A 17,797-nucleotide genomic window follows, 5' to 3' on the forward strand; every position below is an offset into this window, starting at 1 on the left:
TACCTGCCGATGTATATATTACATTCTTCTTACCGAACCACATTACCTTTGTTGGAGGTGTTCAGAACAAGGTTAAGGGCAGAGAAAGCTTGTTGGACACTAAGAAAGCTTTGTTGTAGAGCGTTTAACACAAAATCCGGTGAGGGGCCAGCTGAGTATAAGACTGTATCATCTGCAAATAAGTGGATGAGAGAGCTTCCTGCTGCCTAAGCTATGTTGTTGATGTAAATTGAGAAGAGCGTGGGGCCTAGGATGGAGCCTTGGTACTCCCTTGGTGACAAGCAGTGGCTGAGACAGCAGATGTTCTGACTTTATACACTGCACTCTTTGAGAGAGGTAGTTAGCAAACCAGGCCAAAGACCCCTCAGAGACACCAATACTCCTTAGCTGACCCACAAGAATGGAATGGTCTACCGTATCAAAAGTTTTGGCTAAGTCAATAAAAATAGCAGCACAACATTGCTTAAAATCAAGGGCACTGGTGACATCATTTAGGACTTTTTAAGGTTGCAGTATTGGGCACAAAATTATCTGAAACACAACCAAAACAAACAGCAAATGCATCCAACAAATTTGTAAAGTCACAAGCTTGATGTAATCATTGCATGCTATGAATATGGCGCCAATTACTTAACCTTTTACTACTTTAATACACATATAAGTGAATTTGTCCCAATACTTTTGGTCCCCTAAAATGGGGGACTATGTACAAAAAGTAATGTAATTTCTAAACGGTTCACCTGATATGGATGAAAATACCCTCAAATTAAAGCTGACAGTCTGCACTTTCATCTAATTTCATTTAATTTCAAATCCTAAGTGCTGGAGTACAGAGCCAAATCAACAAAAAATGTTTCACTGTCCCAATACTTTTGGAGCTCACTGTAAATCATTGGTTGAGACCCTGTTGGGGCTACCCCTCGAATTCGCTACAATACTCTGTTTTATAAAATAAGAAATGTTTAGCAATTGAATCTCTATTGTTTGATCACCAACCTGTTTGACTCACCACATCTGTGAATTGGTTCCGCCTCCTAGGTGTGCTGGAAATTCACGCCTTTTGTACAGGTCTCTTGTCATGTGGTTTCTCCTGTTTAGGAGGTTTTTTCTAACCTTACCAGAAACAGGAATGCTGATGTTAATTGCGTCTTTATATTGTTTCTTGTGTTGAGTATTTGCCATTGCATTGTAAAGTGTGCAATAAGTTTGCCTTTCAAGTGGATTATCACTGTTTATTCAGAATTAGCTGTTGGTAGGCGAGGTCTGAATTCTGTATGTAATTCATACATTCTCTCTCAAGATTGCCACCAATGATGAAAGGGCACTGAAGTTGATAATGCATCCTTTTCTTTATGTAAATCACATTACTAGAATATCAGGTCATAATCAACTTGCAGTCTGAACAGTTCAAGTAAACCCAATTATAATGATAACAACAGAACACTGAGCTTTGTTTGACTGGGTCTAATATTTGCCAATGCAGATGACTCCACTCCACTGGAGAGCACATATAAAAAAAAAAGTTTAAAGGTATAAACCTGAACCTGCAGGAGCGTAGGAGCGTGTATCTGAAAATCAGTAGCAGACCTGAACCACAGTAATTACAAATATTTACCAACTCATCAATAATCCATGCATTCCTAAAGGGTGCATGGAGAATCACACAGGCTACATCCCAAATTGCATCCTATTACCTAGATAGTGCACTATATAAAGAATAGGGTGCCATTTGGGATACAATCACAGCCAGACACAGTTAGTTAATCTGTAATGCTGCGTGTGCTGAATCTTAAAGCAGCTCTGCTTTCACCTGAGCACTAGCTGGGCTTTTAATAATTAGAGCACAAAAACTGTGGCTAGCTAGTTCTCCATGGTGATTCTCATATGACAATTCCATGGGCTAAATGCAAATTGGAATAGCAGTGATGATGAGGTGGGGTTTTGCTCTTCTCCTTGAACCTTACCTCTGATCAGTGTCACAGTCATAACATTACCTATGGCTAATGGAGATCCTACAGTTCCTGGCAAACACATACACACACACTGAAAGGGAAAGGGCACTGTGGATTTCCATGAAGTGGGTTCATTAGTGTTATGAGTACCCTCGAGTGCCTTCTCTAAGGAGTGATATTTACCTGCCTATTTCTATTGTCAATTTGCTTGAGGCACTAGCACAATACCCTGAATACTTGCAAGGGGTACTGGCGCCGGAAGACCCGCCCTCCCAGGTTCCCCTTGAGCATGTGTAGGGATCAGATCAGATGTATTTTTTTAAATTTAAAGTTGTTTGATTTTGTTTTTTGGGGGCAGTTTGTTAATTTTTTTGGTGGCGGGATGCACATTAAATTGTGTGATCGGCAATATACCATAGAAGAAGAACGGATGTAGCTATAAAAATAAAACGCTGCCGGGTGATGGTAGCTACGTTTACAAGAAAGAAACATCTTCGCAGCGGTGCATTGACACATGCCTCTGTTCAGGTTAGCTCGCAAAATAACAATTCCTGTCTATGTTTTGAAGGCCATGCTTGCGAATGTTAGCTTTGCTTTTCCTAGCTAGCGTCGTACAGCAGTAGCCATGTGCAGTAACTAGCTGGTAACGTTAGTTAGCTAACTGACAGCAGGGGGCATATTTGAGGAACTAACTAGCTAGCCAGATAACGTTAGCAAGGTGGCGCCTTTGCTTTGTTTGTGAAATTATGCGACATAGATATAGCTAGATATTGCAATGCTTTTCAAAAACTCTGAATAGTCCGGCTGTTGAATATGCGGTGTAAACTAAACCGGTACCTAGCTAGTTAACTAGCAAGCATCACCATCTATTAAATTGCACCATCCTCAGCGGTTTTACCCAGTATTAGCCTGCTGCAAAAGCTAACTAGCTCCTTTTCCAGTGTTGCTGAGCTAACAATGCCCAGACAATCGCTTATGCATGGACCATATCAAGGCAAACTGACACATTTTTCAGGCTCACTCAAGACACATTTACCCAGTTTGCTTGTTAGCGAGAGGTAAAACGGCGCCGAGGGCACACAGTTGTCGCGAGACGTAGCTAGCTAGAACTAGCGTTCATCAAGGAGCTATCCAAGGTACTGAATCGTGGCAGTCTAGATGATATGGTAATATTGATACGCTGCCAGGCTAATCTGGCAATTTAGTGAAACTAGGCCTATTTTATCAGAAAGCTCATTAATTCACAATCATCATGCCCTTGGATCTGTGAACATGCTCCCTCTTCGCTCTGTTTTGCAGGTGTCCATCCAGAGAGTGCGTGTTGAACAGTAAGATGTCCATGGTACTGTTTGCCTCGGTGTTGCGGGTTGGGGATGGTCTACCCCTGTCTGCCTCCACAGACTATGAGCAGGACAAAGGCCTACAGGAAACCAAAAAGCATGTCAAAGCTCTGTCCAAGAAACTCGGCCAGTTCCCAGACCGCTGTGCTCTGAAGACTGGACAGTACAATATCAAGTAAGTCTGGCTTTACTGTGAATCATAAAGTGGTATTATCCAACATTTTATATAAACTCTTGTTGTAGACTTTGATATTACCACCACCCAAAGTTGCTAGCAGTTCTCTATACCGGCCAGACAGCATCCGAAGCCGCGTCCTCAGAACATGTGCAGACCAGCTGGCTGGAGTGTTTATGGACATATTCAATCTCTATCCCAGGCTGTTGTCCCCACTTGCTTCAAGATGTCCACCATTGTTCCTGTGCCCAAGAAAGCGAAGGTAACTGAACTAAATGACTGTCACCCTGTAGCACTCACTTCTGTCAGCATTAAGTGCTTTGAGAGTTAAGGAACATATGACCTCCACCTTACCCGACACCCTAGATCCTCTACAATTTGCATACTGCCCCAACAGATCCACAGATGACGCCATCGCACTGCCCTATCCCATCTGGACATAAGAAATATCTATGTAATAATGCTGTTCATCGACTACAGCTCAGCCTTCAACACCATAGTGCCCTCCAAGCTCATCACTATGTTCGGGCCCTGGGTCTGAACCCATCCCTGTGCAAATGGGTCCTGGATTCCTAACGGGCCCACCCCAGGTGGTGAAGGTAGGCAACAACACCTCCACTATGCTGATCCTCAACACGGGGGCCCCACAAGGGTGCGTGCTCAGCCCCCTCCTGTACTCCCTGTTCACCCATGACTGGGAGGCCACGCACGCCTCCAACTCAATCATCAAGTTTGAAGACGACACAACATTAGTAGGCCTTATTACCAACAACGACGAGACAGAATGCAGGGAGGTCCCTGGAGGAGTGGTGCCAGGAATAAACCCATCTCCCTCAATGTCAACAATATGAAGGAACTGATCGTGGACTTCAGGAGACAGCAGAGAGAGCACTCCCCCATCCACATCGACGGGGCCACAGTGGAGAAGTTCCTCGACGTGCACATCACTGACAACCTGAAATGATCCATCAACACAGTGTGAAGAAGGCGCAACAGTGCTTCTTCAACCTCAGGAGGCTGAAGAAATTTGGCTTGGCCCATAAAACCCTCACAAACGTCTTCAGATGCACCATTGAGAGCATCCTGTCAGGCTGTATCACCGCCTTATATGGCAATTGCACCATCCACAACCGCAGGGCTCTCCAGACGGTGGTGCGGTCAGCCCAACGCTTCACCGGGGGCACACTGCCTGCCCTCCAGGACATCTACAGCACCCGGTGTCACAGGAAGGCCAAAAAGATAATTAAGGACCTCAGCCACCCGAGCCATGGCCTGTTCATCCCGCTTCCATCTAGAAGGCAGAGCCCGTACAGGTTCATTAAAGCTGGGACCGAGAGACTGAAAAACAGTTTCTGTCTCCAGGCCATCAGACTGTTAAATAGTCACCACTAGCCGGCCTCCGCCCAGTACTCTGCCCTGAACTTAGCCACTGTTACTTGCCGGCTACCACCCGGTACTCTACCCTGCACCTTAGAGACTGCTGCCTTATGTACATACATAGTCATTGAACACTGGTCACTTTAATAATGTTTACATACGGTTTTACCCAATTCATATGTATATTCTGTATTGTAGTCCAGGCTTATCCTATATAACTACTGCTGTACACACCTTTTCATATACTGTCCATAATGTCTATACACACCATCATATATTTATATATTCTGATATTTCTTAATTCCTTTCTTTGAATTTTTGGGATTTGTGTGTATTGTTAGGTATTATTGCACTGTTGGAGCTATAAAACATAAGCATTTCGCTGCACCTGCGATAACATCTACAAAATATGTGTACGCGACCAATAACATTTGATAGTTTAATTTTGCTTTGAATATCGGTGTTATCACTCTGTCCTCATTTTATAAAATGCTTAGAGGCCATCTGTTTACATGGAAATGGGTTATTAGCTAATTGGTCCCATTAAGACAGATATAGGTTTGAATAAAAGGAGCGCACACATGCACATCCCTCTCTCCAGCAGCAGGGTTGGTTGGCCATCCACTCTACAGTCTGAAGCCTCATTTGATATCTCAAGGCCCAACATTGGCCTTGACACTGTGAAGGAAGGTGACGGCGGACGTGCCAGGCAGCATTTAAATCACTGGTTGATTTAAAGATCCTTTTGGGCAATGCCTAACTCGGATGTATTGGACTTTTTTGAGGGGTTCTGCTCTGAGTGGGTGGGGCTGTGATTTTAGTCAGTCCCTGCCTGTCACTCTCCAAATGACTGTTATTCATCATAAGCAGAGGGGGGAAAAAGAGCGTGAGCTCGCTATCCCCACTTCCCCTTCTCCTTTTAATGCCTGTTTGGTGTGAGACGTGTTCTTTCTGTGAAGAAATTCACAGTGGTAAACATACTGGCATCACTCTGCTCTACAATGCAGCCACACAACTAACAAGCCTTCAAGCCACCTGATGTTGAATAGATTTTCTGTAATTTTATTGATAGATTGGTTGAAAACACCATTCTTTGTTGTGTTAGGCTATATCTTAGAGATGGTCATTTTCCACACCGATAGGATGATGCCAGTGTTTGTTACAGATAGGTCTATCTCATGACAATGCAGCTAGGCTACATTCATTGAATTTTGTCTTGAAGAACATCACATGCAGGGACATTTCTTAGTTCTGGATTTGTGTACTTAGATACTGTACTTCCCACTGTTCAGCACTGTAATTGCAGTAGATGATAGTCATCCAAGGTAATCTTGGTGTGTGTTAGTTTCACCAGCTCTCTGGGACTGGGATATCTGATGGTGTGTACAGAGAACTACCCCAATGTCCTGGCCTTCTGTTTCCTGGATGAGCTGCAGAGAGAGTTCATCATCACATACGACAACAAACGTGTCAACAGCGCTGTGAGGCCATACTCCTTCATAGAGTTTGGTGAGTCTCTCCTCTGTTTTCCCTAGCCTGGTCCCATGTCTGTGGTCCTGTAACCAACTCCTATGGTCGGTATGACATGACAAATGGCCATACATTGGCAAGACCGCAGGATCTGTGACCAAGCTATGTTTTCCCTACAAATGCACATTTTGCCTTACTGTCAAATCAAACATAGGGTTTCCCTGTTTTGAAGCAACACTTTCAAATTGAAACCCTGTTTTACCTATATAATTACTATTATCATACTAATCATTCTATTTTTATGGTTGTACCATTTTCGAAATTCTTTTGATAGAGCAAGTATAGACTGTACCAGCAGATGCTGCTATGACATACCTTTCCAGCGTAGGTTGTATTTTCATGATAAATATGTCCAACCATTCTCAAACCGTTGTTGTGTTACTGCCACTTCCAGACAACTTCCTCCAGAAGACGAAGCAGCGCTACAATAGCCCCCGCTCTCTGTCCACTAAGATCAACCTGGCTAACATGCAGACAGAGCTCAAGCTGCGACCGACATACCAGCTGTCCCCTGAGGACCTAGGATCCATCAACAACTTCTCATACCGCACGGCCTCCAAGTACAAGGGCATAGGTAGGTTCCACACATGCACGCACCAGGGTTTCCCTTAGCCGGTAATAGCCGGCTTTTGTCCGCTAATAAAATTGAAAAGCTTATGAATAAAATTGGTGCCGGCCGATTGTCCAGGAGAATAAAAATTCCCATTGTGAAATAATACTTTTTAGCCTATTCAATTATGGAAATACCAGTCGCTGTGAATACATTTGACTGGTCATGCTTATCGTTCTATAGGTTAATTTGCATAATTAGTTTAATTAAATTGGCACGTGTGTACAGTATATTCGTTATGTATCTTATTTATCACACGCATACAGATACAGAGCCTTTGCGTGAAAAATCTGTCAGACAGCGCAAGAGCTTCTGCTGCAGAAGTATGTGGAAAAATACTAAGTCAAATCATGAAGTCAGTGATCTTCAGGTCGGAAAGTCGGAGTTCTAGAAAGAGGCCCGAGATTCCGAGTTGGATGACCGTTTAAATAGATTTTTGTTATTTTTTTTTACTTGAATGCTCGGAAGTCGGAGATTTCCGAGTTCACAGTTTTGAACGCGGCATCAAACGGCAACGGAAGGAAGGCTTAATCAGCATGTCACACACCACTTTGCAATGAGCTGGAGGCAGTATGCATTTTGAAGACATATACTTAGTTGTTTGAAACCTGAACATTTTAATACATATTATGAGGCATGTCTTACCTTGCTTCAAAGTATGAAAATGTATGCACTCACTAACTGTAAGTCGCTCTGGATAAGAGCGTCTCCTAAATGACTAAAATGTAAAATGTAAGTAGCCTATCAGATCTCTTCTCTTCTTACATTTATAACGGATATTTTCATCTGTCATATGAAACTGCTCGCATGTGCTGTGCCATTTTGACAACGGTGTTTTCACGCTAATTACATTATGGAAAGAACATTTGTACATAGCCTAATGCCTTGTGCACATTGCTGTGTTTATAATGTGAAGAAATAAAAGTTTATCAACATTTTTAAGCTAAACGTTCTGATCTATTGCATCAGACTCACTGTTTTTTAATGTTTATTTTTATGTAGCCTAGGCCAACTTGTTGTGTACTGTCCCAGAGTGTTTGGAATAGGCTATTTCTTTCTCGACAAGCTAAGCAATAGAATAGGTAGCCTAGACTTTTCTACTATAGTAGATTGACATACTGTAGACTAGAGATTTTTGTTGGCTGAGACCTTTTTCAATCAAAGCGCCTAGCTGCCTTTGATGCTTTTAGGCACTGTAAAAAATGACTCTTCACGTAAGCTTTAACATAACCTCTTAACTGTGTACTGATTGACAAATGGATTTCATTTGCATTCCATCCTCCTCATTCTAATCCTCCCTTTTCCCATTTACTGTAGGTAACTCCCATTGTCATGTTAGCACGTTTAAAATGGCTTCCATCCATTCCATACCTCATGGACAGCTTGGTTGGGAACATATTGGAACAGAGCCAAAGTTAATCACATGACAGCCCTATAGGGGCAGCTCTCTGAAGGACACCTTACCCTGCAGCTGTCGTGTGTGTGTGTGTGTGTGTGTGTGTGTGTGCTGGCCCGGCCCCTCCATTAGTGATCCCTGACTGAGACGGGCCTCCACAGAGCCCCTTGCCTGCCACTCCTGACGCTCTGGATCAGTAACCCCTCTGTTGACACCTTCACACCTCTGTAACCCCAGCTAAGTGATTCTGTCCTGGGTCACCACAGCTCCTCTGTCTCCCTCAAGAACCACTGCTTTCCTATCACTCACTGTGGATAGGGGAAGAGTAGGAAGAATGATCATCACAACATTGTCATAGCGCTATAGTTAAGATTTCCACATTTTGGGTTTGAATCAGTGGTTTCTTTTCAGATTTGGGGAGAATTCTAAGATTGCACATTCAACTGGAGGCCCGCGGGCCAGATCCCACCCTTTTATCAATTTAGCCTTGCCCCTTGTTACAGGCTGGCTGATACCTTGTCATCTAAAATGCTTAAAAGAGGAACTGCGATATAAATAGTTATAAAAGCATTTCATTTATTTAAAAATCAGCAGACTTCCAAAGTAAACGCACATGGCTGATGGCTAAAACAAATGGCTCTTCCACACAGTCAGGAAACATACCTTTTCAAGAAAACACAGGCCCCGATTACACATTGCAGGCACCTGTGCCGATTTGCCACTCCCACCAATTAGGCAATACAGGGGGAATCTGACATTTATTGTCAAAATGACAAGTGCTACTAGGCCTAATAGTGTGGTCTCTAGTGCTAATTTGGCGTGTTTTTTATTTATTAATTTTTCTTCCTATGAATTTGGCTCTAGCCTTTGAATGGTTTGGGCTATAACCCCATGCATGAAAACTAAGACTCTCAGGAACACATACGTGTCTTCTGTTTCTCTCTGATGCAACATGTTAGAACCTAATGACTGGGGAAAATGAATTCAAAGCATACTTCCTTCAGACTGGAATTAGGCTACTTGATTGCCATATTTGTGTTATAACTTTTATTGAGATAATGGCAATAAGTCCAGATTCAAATTTCCTTAAATAATTTGTACACACATTTGTTTCTTAAAACAGAGAATCAAATAAATAGCTTGCTGGTCCATGTTATCTCTATCTCTGTTAGGGGAGTAAAGAGGAAACATGTTTTCAGAGGATTTTAAAACTACCTGATTACTTTAATCAACATGTAAGTGCTTTGTATGGTATATGTGTGTTGTTTTTGATAGTTCTTCTGAAGAGGATCACATTCAGCAACCCTGGCATCCAGTAGACCCATTGGATAACATGTCCTAATCATCTAAGACCGAAACCCCTGTTCAGACTCCTGATAATTACCCCAAACACATTCATATGATTGTTATTATTAGCCAATTAACTAATAATTTAGCTGTAGTGGCACCGCCCATTAATCCTATTGGTCTGCATCACTTGGAGGCCATTCTAGAGTGAGCTCAGCGTCCCACAATCCCGAGCTGTGGTGGGGAAGCAACGTGATGAAGATGACAGGGGCAGAGTCGCCTCTTTTCCTTAGACATTGTAGTTTCTAGTTTTGCTGTTGGTGTAAATATCTTTCTGGGGTTTTGTCAGATGTTGTTTTTGTTGGTGTCTGGCCCCTCAGCAATTAACTTTTGGAAAATGTGGCCCCCATAAGAATATAGTTGAATAGCCCTGGTGTAGTGCTTTACCATTTATTTTTCACCTATTCTCAGAACCCATAAACTAATCCTGCTCTATGTAGCTATTTTTCATATTTATATTAATTTAGTCACAAGACTACTTTACACCAAACCCTAAGTCAGTGAAGTCTCTGGCAGGGAGTGTGTATTGTGATCCTTCAGGACAGAATGTGGCGGTTTTATTTCAATCAGTAGAGCTTTTTAATGTGTCTATGGCTCATTGGCCAGCAGGTCATTACTGCTGATTCTGAACAGTTCCCTTCCTCTCCTCCCAGCTCCCAGCCAGCAGCTTGAGCCTGTGTGTCTACCTGGCGTTGTCTCCTGTGTGCTAAGCATCCTCTGTGGAGGCCTCAATCTACTCCGAGGGGTTCATGCCATAGAGAGCGTTATGCAGGTATAGTAAGACCATAGAGATGCATTGCATTATTCTATTTCATTCTATGGGTATGACAAAAGTGAACACCTGTAGCTATAATATGTCAAACCAAGCCTTTTCATAGGAATCATTTAAACACCTCTTAGTTGGAGGTACGCTTATTGCATTTCAGGGGCTATTTTTGTCCAGTGCTTTTGTTAGCTGGTTTCTTGTTGTTTCACCAAGCCTTGTTGAAAGCCTACCTGCTGCTAAACATTCAGTGGCTATACTTTAATTGACCTCAATCTATTCTTCTCCCTTCCTTCTCTACCTCCTTACCTTCCTGTGCATCCGCAGAATGACGACCACGAAGACTTTATTTACGTGATTGCCTTTTTCCTGGGCACAGCAGCCTGTTTGTATCAGGTAAGTGATAGTTAGTAAGAGCTGCCCGGCTGACACTGTGCTGACTGACTAACATCACAGCATGATTTACATCACAGCTCTCTTTGTACATAGGGGGTTGTTAGTTTGACCAATATACTTTTGTGTATATATACTGTATGTGGACATCGCTTCAAATTAGTGGATTTGGCTATTGGTCGTGTAGTCTAGCTACAGTTTTCACATAATTGTGCTCTGTAAGTGTCCTTGGGTACACTGAAAAGTGCAAAAAATATGTTTTTGATGCAGTCTATGGCTTTTTTTAGATTGCTGATTGACGCTTGCACTAAATAATTGGGGTGTTCTTCATTTAAAATCATTGATCGTTACTCTCTTGGTCAAATAATTGGACATGGTTTGAAAGCAAAGAAAGATTGGTGTCCTGCAAGGGATCTTCATTTCCAATACAATGCAGGAGCTCTATTGTTCTCACAGAAGTTGATCTCTCTCTCTCTTTCTCGCTCTCGCTCTCTCTCTCCTCAGTGTTACCTGTTTGCGTACTTCTCTGTGTGGAGGAACAGTAAGTCGTTCCTGGCCTTCGCCCTGATCTGTCTGTCCAACATGTACCTGTATGAACTGAGGAACGTGTGGCAGATCCTCTTCCACGTGACTGTAGGGGCCTTCACGACACTACAGATCAGACTGAGGCAGCCGCAGGGCAAAGCTCCGGACTACAACGTCTGACAACCATGAGACTTACAACCAAACAAGAAAAAAAACACACTACAATGTCGGACAAAAAGACTAAAACAAACCAACAACAAAAAAAAGTTTGTCTGAGAACCCCAGAAAGATACTTCCTTACAACCAACCAACCACCAACAGCAAAACTAGAAACTACAACATCTAAGGAAAAGAGGCATCTCTGCCCCTGCTATCTTCATCACGTTGCTTCCCCACCACAGCTCAGGATTGTGGGACGCTGAGCTCACTCTAGAATGGCCTCCAAGTGATGCAGACCAATAGGATTAATGGGCGGTGCCACTACAGCTAAATTATTAGTTAATTGGCTAATAATAACAATCATATGAATGTGTTAGGGGTAATTATCAGGAGTCTGAACAGGGGTTTCGGTCTTAGATGATTAGGACATGTTATCCAATGGGTCTACTGGATGCCAGGGTTGCTGAATGTGGTCCTCTTTTTGCCATGTGTACTGCATATCCAGTGAGGTTAGGTCAGTACTCAACTGTCATTCTCTGAATCCCTGGCATCACAGACATCTCACATGTTTAGAGCATTTTTGTAGTTAGGCTATTTATTTATTTTCATCCTTCTTCATTGACATGGCTAGTAAATATTTGTTTATTGATTATGAAGATACTTTTGAATAAATTATGTGCATGATTATGGTCCACTTCTATTTTGGCCAGTGATTTTAATCCATACAATACATTTTACATTTACATTTTAGTCATTTAGCAGACGCTCTTATCCAGAGCGACTTACAGTTAGTGAGCGCATACATTTTCAAACTGGCCCCCCGTGGGAAACGAACCCACAACCCTGGCGTTGCAAGCGCCATGCTCTACCAACTGAGCTACAGGGGACTTTACACATACTCTCACTAAGCCTGTAACATCCATGTTCTACTTTGTTGCAGGTGCAGGCATCAGTCATATGCTATTACTTGATAGCAGAGTTGGGCATGGCATATGTTTAAACAAATGATATGTAATGTGGTGGCGTTATCCCACTGTTGTCAGCACTGGGAGGACAACCTTGTCAACTCTGTATCATCTGACAGACAGGGGAGGTAACGGCAGCTGCTGCTGGGGAGGATTGAATTGACCTGTGAGCCCTCACCATCCAAATATTTCAGGGTATTAGTTGATTTAATGATGAGTTAAGGAGTGTTCTGGTTTTTATTTTGGGTGTATCGATGGCCAGTGTCAGTCACACCAGAGATGATCACTGCATGAGTGGAGGGGAGAGTATAAACATGGAACCAAGTATTAAAAACATCTGGCAACTAACTACATGTATATCTGGGGACTATTGCACTGATTCAACCCTTAAAGGTCCAATGCAGCTGTTTTTATCTCGATATGTAACTGTAAATCGCTCTGGATAAGAGCGTCTGCTAAATTGACTAAAATGTAAATGTAATGTCAAATCATTTCTGAGTAACACTTAAGTAACTTACTGTGATTGTTTTCAATTAATATGGTCAAAAATAGCTTCTTAGCAAAGAGCAATTTCTCAATCAATAATTTTGCTAGGACTGTCGGAGTGGTCTGAGTGGAAAACTGAAAACTAGCTGTTATTGGCAGAGAGGTTTGGAAGTCTTTCTTATTGGTCTATTAACAAATGTACCGCTTGGTGATGTCACCAGGCAGGTCAAAACTCCATCCCACGAAAACGATCTGAAGTTTCAATCCGCTCTTACACTAAAACGGTATCATTTAAACAATTTCACAGTATTATTCCAACCTCATCGTGTGGAAAAATATACAGTGCATTCAGAAAGTATTCAGACCCCTTAACCTTTTTCCACATTTTGTTATGTTACAACCTTATTCTAAAATGGATTAATTAAAAATCCTCATCAATCTACACAGAAAACCCCATAATGACAAAGTGAAAACAAGTATTCAGACCTTTTGATATGAGACTTCAAATTGAGCTCCTTGAGATGTTTCTACAACTTGATTGGAGTCCACCTGTGGTAAATTAAATTGATTGGACATTATTTGGAAAGGTACACACCTGTCTATATAAGGTCCCATAGTTGACAGTGCATGTCAGAGCAAAAACCAAGCCTTGAGGTCTAAGGAATTGTCCGTAGAACTCAGAGACAGGACTGTGTCGAGGCACAGATCTGGGGAAGGGTACCAAAACATTTCTGCAGCATTGAAGGTCCCCAAGAACACAGTGGCCTCCATCAGTCTTAAATGGGAGAAGTTTGGAACCACCAAGACTCTTCCTAGAGCTGGCCGCCCGGCCAAACTGAGCAATCGGGGGAGAAGGGCCTTGGTCAGGGAGGTGACCAAGAACACGATGGTCACTCTGACAGAGCTCCAGAGTTCCTCTGTGGAGATGGGAGAACCTTCCAGAAGGACAACCATCTCTGCAGCACTCCACCAATCAGGCCTTTATGGTAGAGTGGCCAGACGGAAGCCACTGCTCAGTAAAACGCACATGACAGCCCGCTTTGAGCACCTAAAGATTCTCTGGTCTGATGAAACCAAGATTGAACTCTTTGGCCTGAATGCCAACCTTCACGTCTGGATGAAACCTGGCACCATCCCTACGGTGAATCATGGTGGTGGCAGCATCATGCTGTGGGGATGTTTTTCAGCGGCAGGGACTGGGAGACTAGTCGGGATCGAGGGAAAGATGAACGGAGCAAAGTACAGAGAGATCCTTGAAGAAAATCTGCTCCAGAACGCTCAGGACCTCAGACTGGGGCGAAGGTTCACCTTCCAACAGGACAACGACCCTAAGCACATAGCCAAGACAATGCAGGAGTGGCTTCAGGACAAGTCTCTGAATGTCCCTGAGTGGCTTCAACCTGATCAAACATCTCTGGAGAGACCTGAAAATAGCTGTACAGCGACGCTCTCCATCCAACCTGACAGAGCTTGAGAGGTTCTGTAGAGAAGAATGGGAGAAACTAACAAAACTAAATTTGGAAAAAGTCAAGGGGTATGAAAACTTTCTGAATGCACTATATATATATTGTGATGTCACGAGAGGCTGTGTCCTGGAGGGACGTTACATCCCCCTGAGGTGGCTGCAAACCCAGACAGCTATGGCTCCATCTGCTGGTATGGTCGGGAACTCCACCCCTCTATGGCCAATCTTCCCACGCAGCTGAAACAAATGAGGAGCTGATGAGCTGAAGGTTTGGGAAGGGAAGAGACACAGTCTCCAACCTGGGCTCTCTGGAGGACAAGAGTGCTGCACGTCCACTTCCATGAGGAATATAAGGATTTGGAGATACTTACCTTTGGGAAATACTCACCTTTGGATATATGCACCTGTGGAAATACGTGAGAGACATTTGGAAGGACTTTTTGCTGGGTTGGCCACTAGCTGCAACGTGGACTACAGTAAGGCTGGGGAAAAGTTATTTGAGCGAGTGAGAATTATGATTTTGGATGTGGAAGAGACATCCCTGAACTGTTAACCCTTAAAGAGCCACAAGAGAACAGAATTTTGTTATATTTTCGTTAATTTCCCAAGACCTATAATAAAATCCTTGTTTTGTTTGAACCTTGTCTCCTTGCACTACTTGAGCAATCCCGCTGAAAGCTGTGTAGCCTCTCGTGACGTCACAGATGGTGGAGAATACAGGCACGCTCAAGCGTTAATAGTGCATGTCAGAGGAGGATACCGAAGGTTTGATCACCCAGTTTTCCAAGTTGGCCGTAGGCTCCCCGCCGACTGAAATGGAGGACATATTGAAAGCCCTTGTTGCTGGCCAGCAAGCCCAGATGCAAGCAAACGTGGCTCTCTTGGAGGAGCAAAAGAAAGCCAACCTTCTGAAGGCAGAGGAATTGCAGTTGCAGAGACAGAGGGTTGTCCAAAATACCCGCCCAATAAAGGCAAGTGACTTTATATCTAAGATGGGAGCTACCGATGACATTGAGGCATACCTGCATGCATTTGAGGCCACGGCCACTAGGGAAGCCTGGCCCAAGCAACAGTGGGTTGGTCTGTTAGCCCCCCTTTCTAACCGGGGAATCGCTGAATGCTGTCCGGGACCTGGGCCCTGACCAGGTTACTGACTATGATGCCCTGAAGTCTGAGATCCTCAGCAGATAGGGACTCACAAAGTTTGGTATGGCCCAGCGCTTTCACAGCTGGACCTTCCAACCAGACCAACCTCCTCGGGCGCAGATGCATGAACTTGTCCGAATCGCAAGGAAATGGCTGGATCCGCAGAGGAATACAGCAGCGGCGGTGGTGGAGGCCGTTGTGGTGGATCGTTACCTACGCGCCCTGCCTTATGAGGCAAAACGGTTCATCAGTCAACAGGCCTTGACCACGGCTGATCTGACCGTGGAAGCTGTGGAAAAGTACCAGGCCACAGCGGAGATGCTGAATGCTTCCCGAAAAGACCCCAGGAGTGCGGCCCCACCACAAATGAAAAGAACCCGTCCAAAGGACCCCAAGGTCTCGAACCCAGCCACGTCAGGACTTATCCCGGCTCCAGGGGGAGCCAGAAACCAGGCGGGTCCAAGAAGAGTACACCAGGAGGGGGGAAACTCGACAGTGTTACCGGTGTGGGGAGATGGGACATATCTCCTGGCAGTGTGGGAAACCAGCCGATGAACCTATGCCCACTGCGGAGTCCTCCAGCTCAGCACCCACACACCGTTTGCCTCGCTCTTGGGAGTCGTAGATGGCGGCCCAGATCGACCCCCCACCTGCCCAGTAACTGTGAATCACCATGATGTGGAGGCCTTACTGGATTCTGGTAGCCGGGGCCACCCTGGTGCGTAAGGATTGGGTGGGCCCAACGTGTCTGACCCCCGGGGAAAGTCCTCCCAGTTTCCTGTGTCCATGGGGACACCAGAGAATACCCCATTACTGAACTTACAATGACCAGCACACGGGGAACCATACACACGACGGCGGGGGTGGTTGATTCCCTCCCCGTCCCTGTCCTAATTGGACGAGACTGCCCAGCCTTTTACCCACTCTGGAGAGAGTCTCAGGAGAGGATAACCCGAGTACCTCGGAAACGGAGAGGCAAGACTCATCCTGGGAAGGCTCCGGTGCAATCCTCCGAGTTACTCACTCCCGCCCCGGCTCTGATAGGGATGGCAGGTGCCCAGACCGACACAGAGACGGAGCTACAGAATCTGGACAAAGAACTGTCTGGTCTGAAGGGGACCGCTGAGAGGTATCGTTTGTTAAAGCAACAGTTAGACATGAAGACAGAAGAGTTAGATATCCTCCAGGCTAAACTCCAACAGAGCTCCTTCCCTAAGCAACAGGAGGAGCTGGAGAGGCTGCGCAGGACCATCGAGGAGTGTGAGGAGACCCTGCGCAGTAGTAAGGAGGTCCAGAAGAAGGCAGAGGAGAAGTACAAGGTGTTGGAGAACAAGATGAAGAATGCGGAGGCAGAGAGAGAGAAGGAACTGAAAGCTGCTCAACAGAAGCTAAACTCTGCTAAAACCAAGGCTGATGCGTTCAGTAAGAAACTCAAGGAGAGACAACAGGAGGCTGAGTCCCTGGTCCTAGAGGTGGAGGAGTTGAAGAGAGAGCAGGCTGGCAAGCACCACGGCAATGCGGACGCCCTCTCCCGGCGTGATGCCTTCTTCGCTGCCTTTACCCCGACGAGGACGTCGGTCCCGAGGAGGGGGATGTGTGATGTCACGAGAGGCTGTGTCCTGGAGGGACGTTACATCCCCTGAGGTGGCTGCAAACCCAGACAGCTATGGCTCCATCTGCTGGTATGGTCGGGAACTCCACCCCTCTATGGCCAATCTTCCCACGCAGCTGAAACAAATGAGGAGCTGATGAGCTGAAGGTTTGGGAAGGGAAGAGACACAGTCTCCAACCTGGGCTCTCTGGAGGACAAGAGTGCTGCACGTCCACTTCCATGAGGAATATAAGGATTTGGAGATACTTACCTTTGGGAAATACTCACCTTTGGATATATGCACCTGTGGAAATACGTGAGAGACATTTGGAAGGACTTTTTGCTGGGTTGGCCACTAGCTGCAACGTGGACTACAGTAAGGCTGGGGAAAAGTTATTTGAGCGAGTGAGAATTATGATTTTGGATGTGGAAGAGACATCCCTGAACTGTTAACCCTTAAAGAGCCACAAGAGAACAGAATTTTGTTATATTTTCGTTAATTTCCCAAGACCTATAATAAAATCCTTGTTTTGTTTGAACCTTGTCTCCTTGCACTACTTGAGCAATCCCGCTGAAA

At 44.5% G+C, this 17,797-nt stretch overlaps 1 protein-coding gene across 1 annotated transcript; it reads left to right on the forward strand.

The window, feature by feature from the left end:
* The first annotated feature begins 2,178 nt into the window (after positions 1-2,178).
* On the forward strand, positions 2,179-12,267 carry LOC121537020 (vesicle-trafficking protein SEC22a-like). The gene is made up of 7 exons (XM_041844751.2): positions 2,179-2,480; positions 3,252-3,467; positions 6,190-6,353; positions 6,769-6,948; positions 10,381-10,499; positions 10,818-10,886; positions 11,388-12,267. Exons 1-7 carry the CDS (start codon positions 2,467-2,469, stop codon positions 11,586-11,588), a joined length of 963 nt encoding a protein of 320 aa, XP_041700685.1. The 5' UTR covers positions 2,179-2,466; the 3' UTR covers positions 11,589-12,267.
* Positions 12,268-17,797: the final 5,530 nt, after the last annotated feature.

This window comes from Coregonus clupeaformis, chromosome 23 (assembly GCF_020615455.1).
Source record: "Coregonus clupeaformis isolate EN_2021a chromosome 23, ASM2061545v1, whole genome shotgun sequence".
Taxonomy (NCBI): Eukaryota; Metazoa; Chordata; class Actinopteri; order Salmoniformes; family Salmonidae; genus Coregonus; species Coregonus clupeaformis.